Below are 20,552 nucleotides of genomic sequence, written 5' to 3'. Positions count from 1 at the left end.
TCGCTGTTATCTCGTATTTCTGACTCCAAAACGAACACGTCCCATTTGGATGCTCCGTTTTTTAGTAATTTCAATTCTATTATCGATCATCGACGAAGGACGAAACTGATTGTGTGTGCGGAAGATCTAATCCTCGCTAAACGGAAGTTAAAATAAACAGTAATTCTGTTGTGCCCATAACAAGCCAGAGGTTGCTTCTTATTGCATAAAGCGCCGTTGAACGGCGGAGTTCCAGAAATATTTGTGGGGGATTAGCAACACGCTTGGTGTGAATCTATTGTTTCGAGCTAAGACGATATGCGGGACTTAATTTTCGCGATTTTCGCGATTTTCAAAAAATCGCGAAATTAAAGACCCGCGAAAATTAATTCCAACCGATTTCTATTGTATTTTTTATGCTAATTGCATATTTTTGGCCAAATCGCGAAAATTAAGACTCGCGAAATATTCCTGTTCCATTTTCGCGAAATTAAGTGCCCGCGAAAATAAGTAACAATAAGGTATTTACCAATAGAGCTTGAAACATGTCTTTTTGCTGTCAACACTTTAAGTTTTAATTACTTTTCTTTCAACCTCAAGACAATATCCTGTTAAATCATAATTCATGAAAAATAACCATAACAGCGAGTGAAAGAACAGCTACCTAGAAGGATGAAAATCGGCTTGATTTCTGAAATCTGTGGCACAGTCGGGCCTTTTTTAACTGCAGGCTCATTTTCTAATAAATCTGGGCCAAATCGAGCGGACAAATCAGTCGCACTGTGCAAACGGGCTTTTAGTCGATTTGCATTTCGGTCCCTGAAATTCATTTTATGCACGACTCGTGATATTTTCTATTTTGCGCTTCCGATCGATTTGTCGACGGAAAAATAAAATGGCCGAGAGAATTTGGCGGACAAAACCACAAAGTCGAATTAAAAATTATTTCAAGGGCTTCATCAGTTCAATGGTCTTTTGTAAGTCTTCGGTCAGCTTCTGATGTTTTCGGATTGGTCGCAAAGCAGTTTTTAGCAATGTTCTTGATGGCAAGGATGTCAAACCTTCCAACCCCTTCTAATGCTCGTGATATCAGTGCTCCACAGGTATCAGATAAACGTCCCTTGACGTGGTCTGCCTTTCCCCGCTATGTAACTCAGGCGGGATGTGGGGGAAGCTTTTTCAATTTTACCACTTTTCTTAAGTCAATTAAAAAGGGCAAAGATCATAACCTCTCTTATCGGATTTTTAACATCGCTACCTTTTCTGATGGCCTAGTGAGGTTGGAGCAGTCATTACTCTTATTAAGAGTAAAAATGGTAGAGAAGAAGTTGAAGGTGTGGAGAGTCAGGACCTAGTGAATGACCTTGAAGCTTCCACAGATCGTAACTACTAAAGCGTCAAAGTTCAACCTGTTAAGAGAGCTGATTACAAGGCATTATTGGAAATCGGTCGAGGAAAAAACAAAACACGCGAGAAATTGAATGGATTCGGTAGCCTGATCTTTTCCCTAAAAAGGAACCATGGAAAACCGGAAGTAAGATTCTTGATAAAAAAAGGTCGTCATGTAAATAAACTCATTAAAAGTTAAAGCAAAGCATGTACAGTAAAAAACAGAACGATTAGGCTTCAGGTTATTACTACTGTTAGTAACGAGTTTTGGAAAACCTTTTTAGAATACTTTAAACATTAAAATAAGTGGATTTCGTCACCAAAGAAGCTTGGGCGCGCCGCCTGAAAACTTCAGAGGGAGAGGAAACCCCTAAATTCCTAATAATACTTCAAACAATTTCAGATGTTTTAAACGATTTTAAGTCCTTTTTTATAATACTTCAAACATAAAAATAAGTGGATTTCGTCACCAAAGAAGCTTGGGCGTGCCGCCTGAAAACTTCAGAGGGAGAGGAAACCCCTAAATTCCTAATAATACTTCAAACAATTTCAAATGTTTTAAACGATTTTTAAGTCCTTTTTTAGAATACTTCAAACATTAAAATAAGTGGATTTCGTCACCAAAGAAGCTTGGGCGCGCCGCCTGAAAACTTCAGAGGGAGAGGAAACCCCTAAATTCCTAATAATACTTCAAACAATTTCAGGTGTTTTAAACGATTTTAAAGTCCTTTTTTATAATACTTCAAACATTAAAATAAGTGGATTTCGTCACCAAAGAAGCTTGGGCGTGCCACCTGAAAACTTCAGAGGGAGAGGAAACCCCTAAATTCCTAATAATACACTTCAAACAATTTCAGTTGTTTTAAACGATTTTAAAGTCCTTTTTTATAATACTTATAATGCTAGGGAGAGGAAACCCTTAAATTCCTAATAACACTTTGGTCACATTTTTTCCTGTCGATGTATTGCAACAAACATTGAGTATTAATTTACCTTTAAACTTCACAGTATGTTTTCTTCCATCCACTGTAATAGAAAGGGTAATCAAGTCGCTCGATGGCTCCCCACGACCTTTGCATAAATTCTCGACATCGACTCAAGATAGTTTCCACTTTCAGTCGTATTCTTCTCTCCTTTGTCGCTGGGGCACACCTTGCATTTGCAAAATCTGAAATTGATAAGTCCGACTTCGAGGTGACTTTGAAAGGAAGAAGTAGGAGAATGGTCTGGGACGTTATTAAATTGTGGCGGGCTTCCAGTGGTTAGCGTCGAGCATTTTGGCGCGCTGTTTGTTTTTGGCGGGCTTCTTGTGCTTGACGGACAACAACTTTCATTCAATTTTTTGTTTGTACCGAAGATGTTTCCTCCTCTTCGATCAATGGACACGATTTGGAGGAATCCTGGTCTTCCGCGTCAACGGTTCGGTCTTCGGAACTTGATTTGTGGTCCAAGACGTCGACTCGCATATTTCTCTGTTTATGGCGCATTTTAATCAGTAATAAAAATCCATTCGATCGAAAATATTCGACTTCAGAAAAATTTTTCGAGCTGAATGCCGGCTCGCACTGCGAAAGATGCCCACATAATATTCTCCGGACCTCTCCAGCTTCGTCTGCCGAACCACTCTGGTACATGCCCGCCATTTTAGTCGCGTAGATCTTCGAACTTAAGACGCCGAATTTCGTCGGTGAACAGGGTAAACACACTGTTTTCTCGAATTTTCTTGGTTCTTTGCAGCCCAAACGATCGCTCAAGGTATACCATTTCGTTTTTACGACAAGCAATGGCGAAAAAATACGAAATAACATGGCGGAGATTCTTAGTATCGACACATTGTCGCGGACGAAAATAAAGTAAATTGATCATGTTCGTGGTTTCCAAATTCATATCTGCCGCGAAAACTGATCTTTGGTGAAATCGACAACGCTGACAGATGATCTGACAGATTTGATTAGTGTACACACTCTAGGTGCGCAAAGGAATGTGTGAAACTAATTAGGGATTAGTTACTTGAGCTCAAAGCGTCTTCGTTTCCATGACGAAAAGGGGTCCCTGGTGCGTGCAATAAGAATCGGGCGTTTGCTTGTCTTTTGCTCTCTTTAGGGACTAAACGAGATGAGTCAGGACAAACAATTAATTGTAACCAACCAACGGCGCGCATCAACGTGATGGGTTGCTAGCGCGAGGAAAAAGCCGTCTATAAATAGCATACCGGTACTCGCGAATCTGATAGAATAAGAACATTTCCAGAAATGTAGGCTTCTAGAAATTTTAAACATTTTAAATTTTTCTACAATTTTACAGGTCTTGGTACTGGAGGATTAGAGATTACGATCAAGGCATTTGATATAGCAGCCCAATGTATACCTGGTTCCAGCCATGGAGGAAAGGCGCAGTCTGGCAACGCCTTGTTGTCAGGTCCTTCATACGGCAAAAACGACCCAACATCATTGCTAGGAGGAAGCGGAGGTGAGACTGTGCCGGAGTGATAATCGCTTGTTGTAAACCAGCAAGAATTCTTCCGTCCAGTTGCATAATTGGTCAAAATTCGCCGTGTGCAACACTTCGATAGCCTGCGAATACAGCCGCCTTTCATCGCTCCCGACTGGTTTGACGTTTCACGAGAGGGACGTCGTCTCTCTCGCTTAATGCCAAGCCGGCCAGGAGCGATGAGAGGCGGCTGTATTCGCAGGCTAACATTTCGACCGGACAGTTTTTTAAACCACAGCTCAGGGCAACAGAAAAATTGACCCGACCATTCGATGTATGGAAATTGGAGGCGTCAAGTTCAACACTGTTTTATCGACCAATAAAGCCCTCAGCTTCATAAAACTTCGCTTCTCGGGCAATAACTAAATTTTCGGATAATTTTCAGGCTCAGGTTTAATTTGTTAGCCCAATGAACAGCACCCAGTAGAAGTCCATTATTTAGATATGCAATAAAAACGGTAGAGCTTCTCAAGATATTTACGCAGTTTTTATGGTGTGTTTTTTTTTCGCGGTGGCCGGGATTTTTTTTAGAAGCACGTGTTTACTTTCGTTTCCGAGCCGATTCTTTTGCATCAAATATCAAAGGCTTCTCCTAAAGAAAAAGCCAAACTTATAAGTGCTTCTAGCTGTTAACTTTGATTCTTTTCCATTTCAGGTTCGTGCTTACATACTTTCGGAAGTGTAGCCGGAGGCGGAGCCATAGAACTTGTTGCTGAGAAAGGAGAGATTACGATAAGTAATGACCTTGAAATGTTCGGCTATCAATCTCTAATTATCTAGAAGGAAAAGACATAAATTTCTCCTTTGTATCAGAGTAAAACTAAAACTCTTATAAGCCATTCCTACAGAAAGTTTTCCCTCTTCAAGTTCTAAATTCTTAGAAGAACTAAAGCAGCAAGCGAAACTGGAATTTGACAAGAAGTACTAGAAATTGGTTGAAAGTCTGGCAAAAAAATTGAGCAGAAATCGAAGGCATAACTTTAAGCTCAAGGCGTTATCATGAAGGTAAGTTCGAATAAAGTTTGCAACGGTTTCTGCTGACGAAACCAGGATTTCCAAAGATCACCAAATCAAATCAGAAGAATTTTCAATGATACACGGAAGGCATCGAAATAAGTCAGCGGATACCTCTAAGGCGCATGAACAGATGCTCTCATTCTGAACTTGTCAAACTGACAATTTCTACAACAACAACAACATGTCGGCTGGTGGGCGAGTTCGGTTCCTTTTTTTATAGCAGTTAAAGAGTTTATTCAGTTGTTTCTTTAAAGCGGGAAAAATGTCTCCGGAAAGGTTTTTGTCGTCAACATGTTGTGTTCGTTGTGAAATCAAGCGACCAAGGACACACATAGACGGTGGTGGTTTTGGCACAAATCGCGACAACTCGCTCGGCTCGCCCGGGCTCGCCCGAGCTCGCCTCGCTCCTTGTCGAGATTAGTGACCAAAACCACCACCGTCTATGTGTGCAAAAATCGCGAGCGGCACCCAAAATCTCTGCGGCTTGAGCGCTCACAAATCTCAAGCTGCCTTGCTGTGCCAGAATCATTTTTCAATTGAACAAATATTTTTCTTTGGTATATACAACAGATGGCTGCCGCAAGATATTCGTCAGAAGTTTTGCAAGCTATGATGGAGGAAAACCTCCGTGAATTTCAAAGAAATCCACAAAGAAACGAAACTTTTTTACTGGCCCAATCCGATTTTAATGAATGGCTACGCGTGTGGAAAATTGCCATACCAGAGGGTGGCCGTGCCAGCAAAGACCTTTTTGTCTTTCAAAAGAAAACAAAAGGAAAGTTTGTTAATTTGGTAAAGAATGAAATAAGAGATTTGAAAAGCGTAAAAGTAAGCTTTGGGTTGCAAATAAAGTTCACAAAAGAAAACTTTGAGACTGGTGTAACACAAGAGATGAAGCATTATTTTAAAGAAAGAGAACCGCACGTTTTTAACGAAAATAATAAACAACAGATAATACAAGAGTTCGATAGATTTATTGAAAGAGCAAAGGGCCAAATTGAGGCTTGGTCAGAGCGCGGCTCAGGCTGGGTTATTGAAAGAATAACCGAAGCGTACGTAAATGTTGCACGCTATCAGCCATTGCGCGGAGGAACTTACTTACCTCTCCCAGCCAATCTGGCAAAAAAGAAAGCAATAATCAACGTGCAAAACAGGGATAACGAATGTTTGAAGTGGGCTTTGAGAGCTGCACTTTTTCCTCCAAGGTACGGAAAAAACCTTCAAAGGCCAAGCAAATATCCGGTCAACGACGGAATTAACTACAGAGGCATCGATTTCCCCACACCTATAAAACAGATTGACAAACTCGAGAGGCAAAACAGCAACCTCGCAATAAATGTGTTCGGCTGGGAAGACAATCGTGTGATTGTGCACAGAATAAGCAAAAAAGAAAAAACAATTCCTCGTATAAACCTTATATTAATAGAGTCAGGATTAATTCAGCATTACTGTTTTGTAAAAAGAGTAAGCGCTCTGCTTTTTGATCAGACAAAAAATGCAACCAAAAAACACTTTTGCATGTTGTGCTTGACCGGTTTTACAAGAGCGGACTTGCTCGAGAACCACGAAAAATATTGCAATGGCATGAACGGCAGGCCGACAAGGATCGAGATGCCGGAAGAGGGGAAAAACACCCTTTATTTCCAAAATCATCACAAACAGATGAGAGCGCCTTACGTGATATATGCTGACTTTGAGGCTTTGGTCAGAAAGATTTCAGGCTGCGAGATTGGGCCAGAGAGCAAGCAAAAAAGCTACACCGAGAAGACAGAACAGCATGAGGCATGTGGTTTTGCTTACACAGTTGTAAGGAGTGACGGCAGAAACAAACGGCCAGTAGTCTACAGAGGTGAAAATGCTGTTGAAGTGTTTTTGAACTGTCTTCAAGAGGAAGAGAAAATAATAAGAAATAGTTTGTCATTGCCAAAACCTCTTGTGATGACTTCAGAAGATTGGGTAAAATTTAAAAATGCAACTGATTGCCATATTTGTGAAAAAAGTTTGATAAAAGATTACTTTTTAGACTCTTTACCTGTGTGGGAAAGTGAAGAAGGTAGCGTATACACTTATGATGGGCAATGGCACAAAAAATGTTTTTACGATGTAAAGAAAGAAAATGACAGTTCGCTTTACAGTTCGTTTCTCATGCTAAAAAGATTGACAGAAGAAGAGCACAAAGAAGCTGCAGAAGAACAAGATGACTGCTTATGCTGTGGGCAACCTTTGCTCAGGCAAAACTTCAGAGATGCAGTAAAAGACCATTGCCACATAACAGGCAAGTTTCGAGGAGCAGCGCACAACGCATGCAACCTGAAAATGCGAATAAAACCAAAGACGGACCAAATACCAGTTGTATTTCACAACCTGAGGGGCTATGATGCGCACCATTTAATGCAAGCGATGTCAAAGCTGTCGCAAGCGACACATAAAGAGGTGAAATGCGTCGCCAACAACATGGAGAAATACATCACATTTTCAGTAGGAGGTCTGCGTTTCATTGACAGCTTGAACTTTCTACAAGGAAGCCTCGATTCACTTGTAAGCGCAACACCGAAGGAGTCATTGAAAATAACAAAATCTCTTTCTTCACAAAATTTTGAACTTCTTTACAAAAAGGGGATCTATCCGTACGAGTACATGGACTCATGGGAAAGATTTAGCGAAACAAGTTTGCCTGAAAAAGAAAAGTTTTACAGCAAGCTAAACGACGAGCACATAACAGACGAAGAGTACGATCACGCAAAGAGGGTATGGGAAGCTTTTGGATGCAAAACGCTGGGCGACTACCACAATTTGTACGTTAAAACTGACGTAACTCTTTTGGCTGATGTTTTTGAGAACTTTCGAAATATATGCCAAGAAAACTATGGCCTCGATCCAGCTCACTATTTTACATCGCCTGGCCTTTCTTGGGACGCACTCTTGAAAAAGACAGGCGTGCAGCTTGAGCTCCTTACAGACTCAGAAATGCATCTCTTTGTCGAAAGGGGAATAAGAGGAGGTATTTCCATGGTTAGCAAGAGATACGCAAAGGCTAACAATCCATATGTTGAAGGCTTCGATCCGAGCAAGCCAAAAAAATACATTATGTACCTCGATGCAAACAACCTTTACGGGTGGGCAATGAGCAAGCCGCTTCCAAAAAGTGGTTTTAAATGGAAAAGAGTAATGCCGACTGAAAAAGAAATCATGAGGAAAAAGGAGTTTGCAAAAACTGGCTGGATATTGGAGGTAGACCTCGAATACCCTGCAGAACTTCACGAAGAGCACAATAGCTACCCATTAGCTCCTGAGAAAAAGAAAATAAATAAGGACTTGTTTTCACCTTACCAAAAGAAATTGATAAAAAATCTCGATCTTGACCTACCAGACAGCGAAAAGCTTGTTTTAACTCTTGAAGACAAAACTAATTATGTTGTGCATTATCGAAACTTGCAGTTTTATTTGAAACAAGGAATGAAACTCAAAAAAGTGCACAGGGTTTTGGAGTTCGAACAGGAATGTTGGATGGAGCCGTACATAAAGATGAACACAGAATTTAGGAAAAAAGCGAAAAACGACTTTGAAAAAAACTTTTACAAGCTAATGAATAACTCAGTTTTCGGAAAAACAATGGAAAACTTGCGTAATCGTGTTGACATAAAAATAGTGCGAAGCGACGAAACGAACAAAATAAGAAAACTAGTTGCTAGTCCATTGTACTCAAGACACGTTCTGTTTTCAAACGATCTGGTCGGAATAGACATGCGGAAAAGCAGACTTTTTCTCAATAAACCTGTCTACACAGGTATGACTATCCTTGACGTAAGCAAGATTTTGATGTATGACTTTTTTTACAACGAATTGAAAATGGAGTACGGGCAGCGCTGCGAGCTTTTGTATACAGACACTGACAGCCTTCTTCTGGAGATTGAAACAGAGGATATTTACGAAGATATTTATCAAAAAAAAACTCTATACGACACAAGCGACTACCCAAAAGAGCATTCACTTCATTCATACGAAAACAAAAAGGTCTTGGGAAAAATGAAAGACGAATGCGCAGGAACACCAATTTCAGAGTGTGTCTGTTTGAGGCCAAAAATGTATTCAATACTGACAGAAGACCAAAAAAAAATAAAGAAAGCTAAAGGAGTAAAAAAGTGTGTGGTAAAAAAGAAAATCTTGCACGAAAATTATTTAGAAACGCTTTTTGGAACAAAGCAGTTATGGCATGGAATGAACATACTTAGAAGCGAGGGTCATGAGATTTACGGAATGCATCTCAACAAAGTCTCGCTGTCGCCTTTTGACTCAAAGCGATGGATAGCGGATGATGGGATACATACAAATGCTTACGGGTATAAGTTTTGCGAAACAGAACGTTTATAGCTTTTCTGGTGGTAACTGTGTATTTGGAGGAATAACAAGCAATTCTTCACGCACGAAGCCGCGCTTTGGACCATCGTGCAAGTAATAAAGAACTGGCTGATTAGGTTTAGTAACAGACCTTTCAATGCTGTAGACTTTTAATGACCAAATCGGATCTGTAGCCCTTTTTACGCCGCCTTCCAGCTCGCCAGGTTGGTAGAGAAAGCGCACATTAACGAGAGAGGGGAGTTTTTTTCTTTCTTGCCAACAGGTCTTGTATATTTTGAGGACGGTTTTGACGAAACAGCCTTTTCTTTGATTGCAGCAGCAGGTTTCTTACCAGTAAGACTGGTTACTTCGTTGTTCAGAGCGGCAACAACTTCGGGTAGCCTTTTTACCCACGCTGTCGACCGCTGGCCAGATGGCAGGGTCAACTCGACACCGTACTGATAACCAAACAGGCGCTTTGCCAGTGTTTGATTAAAACGTTCAACAATGGCTTGATCTCTGTGAATGTTAACACGCCCGCGTCTAATATAGGTTTTGTGATTTTCCATTTCTTTAGTAACAGCTCCCATGAATTCGCGACCAGGGTCAACTTGCAGCATCTGTGGCCATTTTAGTGCACTTCGCCTGTAAATTGTCTGAAAACCTTTTGCAACCTCAGTTGAATCTTTGGTGGTCAAAGGCTCGGCCTCTTTGAAACGGCTGGCAACGTCAACAACAGTCAGCGCGTATTTGTAAACTTTTCGCCCTCGCGGCAGTTTGTCGTGTGGCAGAAAAAGAAGGTCCGCCTGGTGGACCGCGTTAGGAGAAGAAACATCGAATTTTGGGCGAGGAACGTATCGTGGTGCCGGAAGGTAGATCTGCCAAAGGGCCTGCTTAACGAGCCACTTTTTAGCAGCATCTTCGGAAACCTTGGCCGCCTCGGCTAATTTTTTTATCGCTGCAATTCCCTTCCAGTAGCCCTGGGGGCTATAGTAGACTTTCGAGATCTTTGCATCCATGCGTATACAAGAAAAAAAAGAAACGTTTAAAGAAACCGAAAGGCAGCGTACCCAAGTGCAAGCGCGCCAGCGCCAACGAACATAAGTTCACCTTGTTTCTGCTGCTCACTTGGCTGATAGAAATCAGAGAACTTGGGTTCTTTCGGAGGAATCATTTGTTTGTCAGGATGTGCCTGGTTGTAGAGTTTGAAAGCGTAGTCAGTGTTTGTGAAGTTCTGTTTGGCCTGCTCTTTTATTTCCGCGTTGGTTTGTATCCAGTCGAGGAGCTTGGTGCGGTCGCGAGAGTATTTCGCGTAAGCTGCCTGGTAAGCCTCGAGAGCTTTGTCGTGTCTTTCTTTTTCTTTTAAAGCGGCGTCATCTCCGCCACCCAAAGCTCGAGCAAGGTAGTTGCCGCCAATGAAAGCAGCAGCGTTCAAGATAGCTCCGCCAGCCATAATCGCTACGCTTGCCATTGTGTGTCTTTGTTCTTATATTATGCGAATTTTTTTAATTGGTGGGGAGGATTTTCTGGTCCTCGAGATACTGTTTAAGTGCAACGCTGCCAGCCATGACGGCTGTGAACTTAACATAGTTTATAAAACTGCCACTTGGGTCGGATGTAAAGTTTTCTTTTACAACTTTTTTTGCAGCCCAGCCGATTCCGGCGGCAAGGCCAGTGAGAGTCGCGGCATCCATGAGTGTTTTTATGAGTTTGTTGTCAGACATGGTGTTTGTAATAAAATAAAAATAAATATTTAAATTGAAAAATAATTTTATGAATTCTTTTAATCTCATCAAAGAGTTCTTATAAAAAAAAAGTTAATTGCTGGTGTCAGAAAGTAAAACAGAAATCACTTTCTTAAAAACTTTCGCTGGTCAAACCAACATCATCAACCGCAGAATTAAAGATTTTTTGCATTTCAGCAAACACCGCACATTTTGCTTGTTCAATCATCTCTTTTCTTTTTTCTTCATTTTCTATTTTTTCACAATCTTTTACAAGCATTCTTAAATTCCAATACCACCTGTTTAAACTTTCTACAGATTTTTCAGCAATTTTATGAAAATATTTTAATTTTTCTGGTTCCAGCCGGTTTAAATAGGCTTTTCCCTCATTCAAAGCAGCTGTTGCTCGTACCTCATCTTTTTCAAAGCATTTTGAAAGCATAGAAAGCACAAAAAAGTTTCCAAAATCCATTGGGTCAGACATAGTGTATGAACTTGTTGTGGTCATAGTATTTCGTTTACTTAAAAATCGCAAATGTTTAAATGAAATTTATTTAATAATTTTTTTAATCCATCGGACGGATTCCTCTTTTTGAGCCATTTTGGCTTGTTGGTTGCGGAATTCTAGAGCCCGTTTGGCGCGTGTCTGAAGAACGCGTTGCAACCCTTCCAATACTTTCTGCTGTAACTGGTGTGTCATCAGTTATAAGAGTTGGCGGAGCTTTAAATGTTGGACTTCTTTTTTCGTTTATAAAGGCTTTTATGTCTTCGCGTTTCACATAAGTTGTAACGATTGCAACGCCGATACCAAGCAAAGATATCCATTGATTTGTGGTGAGACCGCTTGATTGCGGCTGAGGCTCGGTCGGAGCTGGTTCCACGGGCGTGCCCGAAGGGCTCGAAGTTACACTTCGCTTAGCAGATGCGGATTTCTTTTCCTTTTCTTTTGCAATTATTGCAGCAGCCTCGACAGCAGCTTTTTTCTGTGCTTCACGAGCCTGTTTTGTTTTTTCAGCTGCAAGCTTGCCAGCAGCAACTCGCTTTGGATTTTTGGCAGGCTTTGTTGCTGGAGTTGTTGAAGTAACTTGTTTCTGTTCTTCTTGAGCGATCGGAGTTTGTTCGAGCTCGGCCATTTATAATAAAAAAAAATAATATTTAAATAGAAAATTGCTCAGCAAGATTTTTTGCTAAGCAATTGCTAAGCATTGTTCAGTAATTACTTAGCATTTTCTTAGCATTGCTCAGAAAAATCTTCAGTAGTGTTTGTGTCCGCATCTTTGGAAGCACCTTTGGTTTCGCACAGCGAAGTGTGCGACTTTGTAGGGACCCCTTGGGTCCCCGCGCCAGGCGCGGCTTCGTTTAAAACAATGTGCTTTGTTGTGATGAGCGCAGCATTTGCAACGGCAAGAAAGCGGCCGCATTTCAAAGCCAGACCGCCTGCCAAAGTGGACAGCTCTTTACTGATAATGTAGTCGTTTTTGAGTTCCTTTTGATAATCATTGACGTCCTTGATATTTACGGCCTTACCAACGACTTTGGTAACAAGAAAAATAAAGCTGTCAATCAAGCTGTCGGTTGTTTTGGATCCAACGTATGCCTCATATCTCTTTAAGTACTTTTCAACTTCTTTATCTGTCAAGCGCTTCACCTGCTCGTGTGTCAGTTGCACACCGATTGCTTCTTTGGCTTTTCCTGTTGAAACAAGGATTGCAAGCTGTTCACGCAAAGCAGGAATGTCAGGGCCTTGAATGAGTGCCATAGCGCTTTCTGTACTTTCTGGTTCAGCTCCTAGCAGTTCCATTACGGAAGCTAATTCTTGTTCACTTGCAGCGCCCTTGACGCTCTCGGGAGGAGAAGTTGCGAACGGGTCAGCCATTTATTACTCTAAAAAATATGTTCAATAAAAAAATTTTGTGCCGTAAGGGTGGCGATGAGAAATGACAAGATGCGAAAACTTATTTTTTTTTAGCTTTAAAATGATTTCTTTGTAATCCTCATTGGCAAGTTCGCCAGCGTAATCCTCAAAGATTGCCTTCGTGGTCTTGGCAGAGGGGGTGTAAAAGAAAACGATTGCCGCAACATTTTCGCGGAATGAGGATGTTATGCTTGTCAATTTTTGAGTTAACACCCATACGCTCAAACCTGCGTGGCGAGCAGAGAAAGCAAGATTCACCAACTCCCCTGTTCTTCCTTTTACATCTTTCGAAGCAGCACAGTCGTCGAGGATGATAAGCGTGTTCGTTCCCTCAAAAAGAAATCTTGAAAGCCTTAACAAAGATTCAACCTCGTGCTGCTCGCAAATTAAAACAAAAAATCGAAGATCTTCCTCAGCAAAGCGATAATAAGTCTTGTTGTGCGCGAACGTCGGGCAGATGAGCACGATGTAGTCAAACTTGCCTCGGAAAGGGCCACAAAGCTGATTGACCACGTATCTTGTTTTTCCTGAGTTCGTTGGTCCCACAATGAGGGCGTTGAAGGGTATATTGGCAGGATCCATCTTCGTTCGTATATTATAAAAGCACAGATTCTAACTGCCTGCCAATTATATTCATTTGGGCGTCGCTGATTACGTAAATGTGGCAGTTCAAATTACCTGAGCCGCTTGCTTTCCTCTCTAGCTCAAGCTGGACACCGTCCTTTGTGTTCACAAGGCGCGTGCCGCTTCCGTGCATCGAGTGGTCAGCCATGGAACGCAGATCAATAAGAAGGCCAAACTTGTCTTCTGTGTAAAACTTTTGCAGAGTCATGTGCTGCGTTTTATTTTTTTCTTTCATGTAGAATCTTTTAACTTCTCCCCAAATGTCCATTCCTTCGATGCCGTTGTTGTACAGCATGTTTGGCGAGCCGTTGACAGTGATGCTTACTTTTGTAAGGTCCGGGTTAATGTACTTTTCCGAGCTCCTTGCACCTTTGTTATATTGCTCAATAAATAGGAGCAAGATACCTTTCATGGACCTCCTCTGCGGGTTGACCCTTAGATTCAGACGTGTGTCGGAGCCTTTTGCAAAAGTCGTCACTTTATCACGCTGGATGTGGTCGTAAGCGAACTCTTTGCCGCCCGAATAAGCGCTGAACGCTTCATCTGCAATTTCCTTGCTTCTTATTATCTCGTACTCCAGCTGGATGTTTGTCAACTTGTATTTTAGTTTTGTTGTATCTGAGCCTCTGACCACATGTTCGGCTGCCGCGAGCTTCAGTTCGAACACAAGATCGTTGTATAGTGCCTGAGGATAAAATGCCCCATGGTCAGTTAAAATCTGGTGATCCAGTCGGATTCGGTATTTATTACCATAGAGCTCATTTAGCTTTTTTTCTGCTTCGACTCCTGAAGTTTTCTTATCGCCAGCATTTGAGCGAATTTTGTTGAGGTCCTCGCTCTGAATGCCCTCTGGCACCCTGTCGTCGCGCTCCTCCTGCGAAAGGAAAAAATCCTCAAATATTTTGTAGATGTCATAGCCCACCGTGTCCTGCACGACGGTGCCTTCGTACTTTACAACAAACTTGTCGACCAGAGCTCGGCTGACGTTGTCAACCAGAAAGTTGTTGGCATGGCCTCCGCTCAAGTCGATGTTGAAGCGCAGTGCCAGCGAGCCAGGCACAATGACCTCGTTTTCGTTCAGCTTGGGCACTGAAACATACAACGTTTCCTCTGGATTGGCTTCTGTGCGGTCAAAAGTGATTCGTTTTACCGCGCGCTCGGCTTTCAGTGCGCCGAGTATTTTCTCTGTGCGTCCCGGTCGAAGGTTTTCTTGAACAGCAGCCATCTCTCGATTGGTTTTATTGTTAAATTGAAAAGTTTAATTTGAAAATATATATAAATTACGTAATGGCGGAAGGTGGTGGTGAGTTTGGATACGATGACCCTGATTTGGACCAAGATCTTGACCACAACAGTGATAACGATGATGAAGAGGAACAAGAGGTCGACACAACCAGACCATTTCAGCCCGGGAGTGCATCCACACCCTACCCTGGGGGTGAACAACATGAAATGCAAACAATGCAGCACGAACAGAGCGGGCTGCCAGACACATCCTACGAAGAAACACCTTTGTTGGGAAGCTTTATTCATCAAGATGACAAACCGGCAATGATTGACAGAGCTAAAGATTTTATCAAAAGAAAATTCCCCAAAGTGAACTTCGCAAAATTAGACCCAATAGGTTTTAGCAAAAAGAGTGGCAATGAAACTACAATTGTATCCTTTGGATCAAAAGGTGGCGAGACCGAAATTTTCAAAAAAGACGGAACTGGCCTTCTCAAAAAATTCACAGACAAGTTTAAAGCCCCCCTTGGGCCAGAAGCGGAATCTCTGATTGCTCAAGACAATGAAGAAATAAGAGAAAGCAGACAAAGATTAAGAGAAGCTGAAAGTCAACTACAACAGGCAGAAACAATTGCCATGCAGAAAGAAAAAGCCACCCAAGAAGTAGAAGATCTCAGAATAAGAATCGAGCGAGCTCAAGCCAAGATTGATCAACTTGGGTCAAATGTTGAAAATGAATCAGAATTGCGCGAGCTGCAGCAAAGGATAAAAAACTATAAAACGGATTTTGAAAACGCAAAAAAAGAAGTTGCTGCTCTTGAAAAACAAGCAAAGCAAAAGGCAAAAGAACAAACACGAGTCGACCAACTAAGGGCAAGCCTCGCTGCCAAAGAGAGCGAAAGAAACACTTTGCAAGAAAGGCTCAACGACACAAGAGCGTTGGATGATCTTAAAGAGCAAGAAGATGAGCTCAAGCGCCAAAACGAGGAAGACAAAAAAATCATTGAGGATGAGAATGCCTCCCCCACTGACAAACAAGCTGCGGAAGAAAGAGTTGCAGAAAGAACCGAGGAGCTCGGGCGTTTGCAAACGCAGATTGCCGAAAGAGAAAGGGCGCTTCCACTTCGTGAGAGGATCAAAGAGATCTTCAAAAAACATGGCGTGACATTAACAGCAATACTTCTTGCTGCTGGTGTCACGATTGGTTCTGTTATTGGAGCCATTACAAACTCTTTGAAGGCCACCGGCAAAGCGTTGGGAAAAGGCCTAAGTGATATTGGCTCAAAGGTAGCATCAGCTCTGCCTGGTCTCATTGGCTCGATTGCGAAATTTCTTTTCAAAACCGCTGGTCAAGTAATTGGATTTCTTGCAGAGCACACCTGGCTGCTTATCCTTGCTGTGGTTGCTTTTCTTGTTGAAAAATACATCAAAAAGAGACGTTAGCGCATAAGGGTGTAGAGCAAAGCTGCTGCTCCAACCGCGCCAACAGCGACAGTTGCTTTGTTTATTTCGTGTGAATCATTGGCTACGGCCTTCGTAGGTTTAGCGCTTTGCGCGTTGCTAGCTTGTGTTTCAGCAGCGCTTGCTGCAGGTGCCTGATTTTTTTTTGCTGTGGCGCTCTTGTGTATAGGATTTGAAGGGTGGCTGTTTGGTGGGTTGATTTTTGATTTTCCTCCCGCCATCAGTTTAAGAGCTGCTTTTTTTGTAGCTTTATTAACCTCATCATTCACTCCTAATTTCATCCCAACAACAGCCTGCTTAAGCTGGTTATTGTAACCAACAACGCTTTCTGTGTTTATCACCATACGAGCGGGCATCAGCCAGGCACCTGGGCAGACTGCAAGGTTAAGCCGAACCTTAGCCTGGTCGATGGCGAGTTGGTATCTTTGGACCGACTTTGCCAGATCAGGTTGCCTTATAGCGTCTTCAACCAACACGAGGAACTCACTTTGCGCTTCCTTTGCACGGCCGCCTGTTCCAAGTATGCTACTTCGAACGTTGACCTGCGAACCCAGAATACAGTAGACAAAAGCCTCAATTGACTGGTTTATTCTTGACAAACCCGCCTGAGTAAGCCCTTGCGTTGCATTTGCACAAAACCAGTCAGCCTGTGATGCTGCAGAATCATCTGGCTGAATGTAATAAATAAGGTTACCGTCGCTTGCTTTCCCACCTTCGTCCGAAAATTTATCGTAATCGGGATATTTTGCTCCAGTTTTTTGTATACCATGCCCTGATATCCAGATATAAATAGCACCAAGTCCGTGGTTTGCACCTGTTGTAAAACGAAAATCGCTTGACGGGTCGACACCGAACTCAGCACATATTCTTTTGTACGAAGCCACGTCGTACTTGTTGTCGAACTGGCTAAAAGTTGAGTCGCCTGGCAAGGCGCTTACGCTCTGAATTCCCCCCATCTGAAACAATATTCGCCTTATCGTGAAATAAACGTGAAAAAGATAAAAATTACGCACAATCGGTGGCAAGCTAAGAGCTGAGTGCTCTTCATCGAAAATATCTCGACTTATACCGCAGCCTGTTGTCGCGCACCATACCGCAAAGTTAAGTTGCTGGGGCCAATAGGCCATGTTAGGCCCCGCAAGCCACTTTTTTGACTCTTTTCCTGATGTATGCTTCAGTTTTGTTTTTTGAAAAATCTCTCTTAATTTCGTTGTGAAATATTGGTCTGGTGTGACGAAGATGTTAATTTTGCTGTTAAATATTTTTTTCAAACTCGGTGCGGCTTCGTGAAATCCAACCGCGGGAATTGACAAAGATGAGCCTTTTGCGCCGCTTGGTGACAGCTGTTGTGGAAAACCGCCTGAAATTTGATTCACCCCCAGTGCTTTTTTCATCTCTGGGCTCCAATATTTGCTGTCAGAGCCAAAAACATTTATCAAATGGCCTTGCCCTGCCTTGAAATAAATGTCTGCCGTTGCTGTGTGGTTGTACGCGAACTCAACCTGTGCAACAAATTTTGTTCGGTCAGCGTTTGGATATTTTGCAAGAAAAGGTTTCCACGCATTGTCTTTTGCCGCTTCAAAAATTGTAGTTGCTTCTGTGGTTTTCATCCACTTCATAAAATCTCTTTCTTTGGAATCAAGAAAAATTGATTGAGAAATGCCATCAGCTCTCGGAATAGGCGGAGCCATTTTATATTAAAGATTTATTTTTCAAAAGATAATTATAAAGATGGTTGTGCTCACAATCGACGCGAGTTCCAACGGGGAAGCTGTTTACTTTGACCAGCCAATTGAAAAACCAAGGTTTATCAGCCTGCTGTCATGCTCGTTACAAAACAGCTGGCATAATCTGGAAGGAATTGGCTCCATAAGCATTAAACAAAACAATGTGAGCAACAATGTTGCTGTTTTTTTTTCCAGGCAACTACAATTTTGATGAAATTACAACTTACCTGACTAATAAGTTCAAAGATCAACAAAAGCTAACAGTCAAAAGGGATGATTTAAAAAGAGGCTTTTCAATAACAAAAACAAAAAATATTGAAAGCTTTTCTTTTGATAAAAATCTTTCTAAACTTTTTAAGAACACAATTGTTGATGCTGCTAACGCAAGAATTGAAGATTTTACTATACCAGACTTTTATTACATTCACTGCGATTTACTTTCCAAAGAAAATAACTTGTATAATGGAAAGCCAAGTGACATTCTCGCTTGTGTACCAATAACCGGGAAACCTTATGATTTGGTTCATTACCCTCAAAATTTTATCAATAATTCACGTCGAATCGACGCTGTTCAGACTGTGAACAGTGTCACATTGACCGTCAAAGACAAAACTGACAGTAAGTTTGACTTTGTTGGAGCTCCGCTGCATTTTGAATTAGAATTAAATTAATATTTTTTTATTGTATACGGCCATGTCATCTGCTAATGTTCTCCCTAGTGCACCTGCTTATGGTGATCGCGAAGAAACACAACTTTATCCAAGCCTCCCAACAAATGCCGAGAATTTTCGGCTGACTGAAATAAGTAAAATTGAAAAAGAAATATCCGCTGAAGCTGAGCATTACAGGCTTGTGTTAAAAAAATATAAAAAAGTCCGGAAAGTTATTCACTATTCCGTTGTCTGTCTTGGCGCCGTGACGGCAGCTCTGTCTTCTGGAGCTGTTGCGACTTCACTTACTGGTGTTGGAATTGTTATCGGCGTGCCTGTTGCAGCAGTAGCAGGTATATCTGGCGCAGCTTCCACTGGCCTGTCAGTTATCAACAAAAAGCTTGAACGTAAAGTTAATAAGCACTCAAGAATCCTCGCTCTGGCTGTTGCAAAACATGACTCAATAAACAGCTCTGTCTCACAAGCTCTGAATGATAATCGTGTTTCTGACAAAGAGTTTCAACTGATCTTACGAGAAATGCAGAAATATCGTCAACTTAAAGAGACTTTTCGTTCAATCTTTGCACACAAACAAACAAATTCACAGCCAGACATCGAAAAAATACGACAAGAGATCATGAAAGCAGAAAGACAAAAAATGAAAAAAAAACTTCTCGAAAGCACCACCGACATTTCGAAATAAAATTTCAGTCCAATAGAACATTTGTTCATTTTATAAAAGAATGATTGTCTGCGCTCATCTTGTCGTTTACTTTGTGTTTGAATATTTCACGCCCGAGTGTCAAAAAAATATTCGATACATAACCCGCGATGTTGTTAATTGCCTGAACGAGGCAAAATAAAAGGTTACAGCGCACTTAAAGTGACTTTCAGCCGAGTCGAAAGGATTAAATCTGAGTGTGCAAAAAATACAATTAAGTTGAAGCGAACAGCGAGAAATTGCGTGACCCACGGGGGCATGCAAATTTTTTTTTGTGTGCGTGGGTGTACAAAGTCGGGGGATTACCCGAATGATATTTTTAGACTTTTGTAAGTTGTTTTCATTCCTGTGTGCTTAAAATCTGAGTTCTAAGCACTCAGGAATGTAAAATCTATTGTTTTACACGTGCACAACTATTGTTCTTTTGATTTAATGCACGTGATATCAATTATGACTCGTTGCCATTAAGAATAGCTTAATGATGTCATTTTATATTTTCTTTACTCTGTATATAAATCACATGCGATTTGCTTTATTTTGTCTAAACTTTTACGCCTGCTTGGCAAAAAAAATATCAAAAGATTGCGCCGTTAAGGTGATGTAAAAAGCCAAACAGAATGAAACGCATTCGATTAAGTTGCGACCGGCTTAAAATATTCAACATGAAAAAAAAAAATAATTATATTACGTCAAGGGGGTTTTCCGTTTCTTGACAGCAATACACCCACGCAATCAAAGTCATTGTTGTGACTTTCTGTGTTGCTGCAATAATTTATGCACTCACCGGAGCGTGCAAGTTTTGTTTAGCTTGTTAAAACGTTTGCGACAACACTGCTGTCTAATTTTTTTAATTTTTCAATCAGCTCGTCTGTTAAAAAGATTGTTATTTGTTTTTCATTTTCTTTAGTTTTTTTGTATGTTGTAAACGCTTTTCCACGAGATCTTTTCAAGTTTTTCTTTACATTCAAGTTAATTTCTCCAGTTCTCCCTCTTCCCATCTTCGTTTACTCAATAAGAGCATTTGTTCAATAGGAATTGTTTCTGGCACAGCAATTAAAGGTTGGTTGTAATTTAATACAATGGCGCCATACAACGATTGGTACACTGTCGGGTCCGGCGAATCTGCTTCAGGAAGTTAGGAATGTGAAAGCCACTCACATTTTCCTCCTTTTTTTTACCATTTCCACGCCTGCTTTCCCGATTTTTTTGTTAGTTTTAACCATGCTTTGCATAACGATTGCAGCTTTCTTTTTCTTAAGTTTTCTGGGCCGCAGAGATTTTGGGTGCCGC

General features: G+C 41.4%; 2 protein-coding genes across 2 annotated transcripts in view; one reads left to right on the top strand and one right to left on the bottom strand.

Moving 5' to 3' along the window:
* LOC144650049 (polycystin family receptor for egg jelly-like) overlaps positions 1-20,552 on the top strand; it is a 145,398-nt gene that overhangs the window by 81,893 nt on the left and 42,953 nt on the right. Inside the window, exons 4-5 of the mRNA XM_078509693.1 lie at positions 3,673-3,837; positions 4,514-4,594. Coding sequence (XP_078365819.1) covers positions 3,673-3,837; positions 4,514-4,594 — 246 coding nt within the window. The remainder of the gene's footprint in view (positions 1-3,672; positions 3,838-4,513; positions 4,595-20,552) is intronic.
* On the bottom strand, positions 15,948-17,988 carry LOC144652743 (uncharacterized). Its single transcript, XM_078512798.1, has one exon. It carries the CDS (start codon positions 17,853-17,855, stop codon positions 16,143-16,145), a length of 1,713 nt encoding a protein of 570 aa, XP_078368924.1. The 5' UTR covers positions 17,856-17,988; the 3' UTR covers positions 15,948-16,142.

This window comes from Oculina patagonica, chromosome 4, assembly GCF_052425735.1.
Source record: "Oculina patagonica isolate OP01 chromosome 4, crgOcupat, whole genome shotgun sequence".
Lineage (NCBI taxonomy): Eukaryota > Metazoa > Cnidaria > Anthozoa > Scleractinia > Oculinidae > Oculina > Oculina patagonica.
Note: the sequence above shows the minus strand (reverse complement) of the source record. Positions and strands in the feature narration are given on the sequence as shown.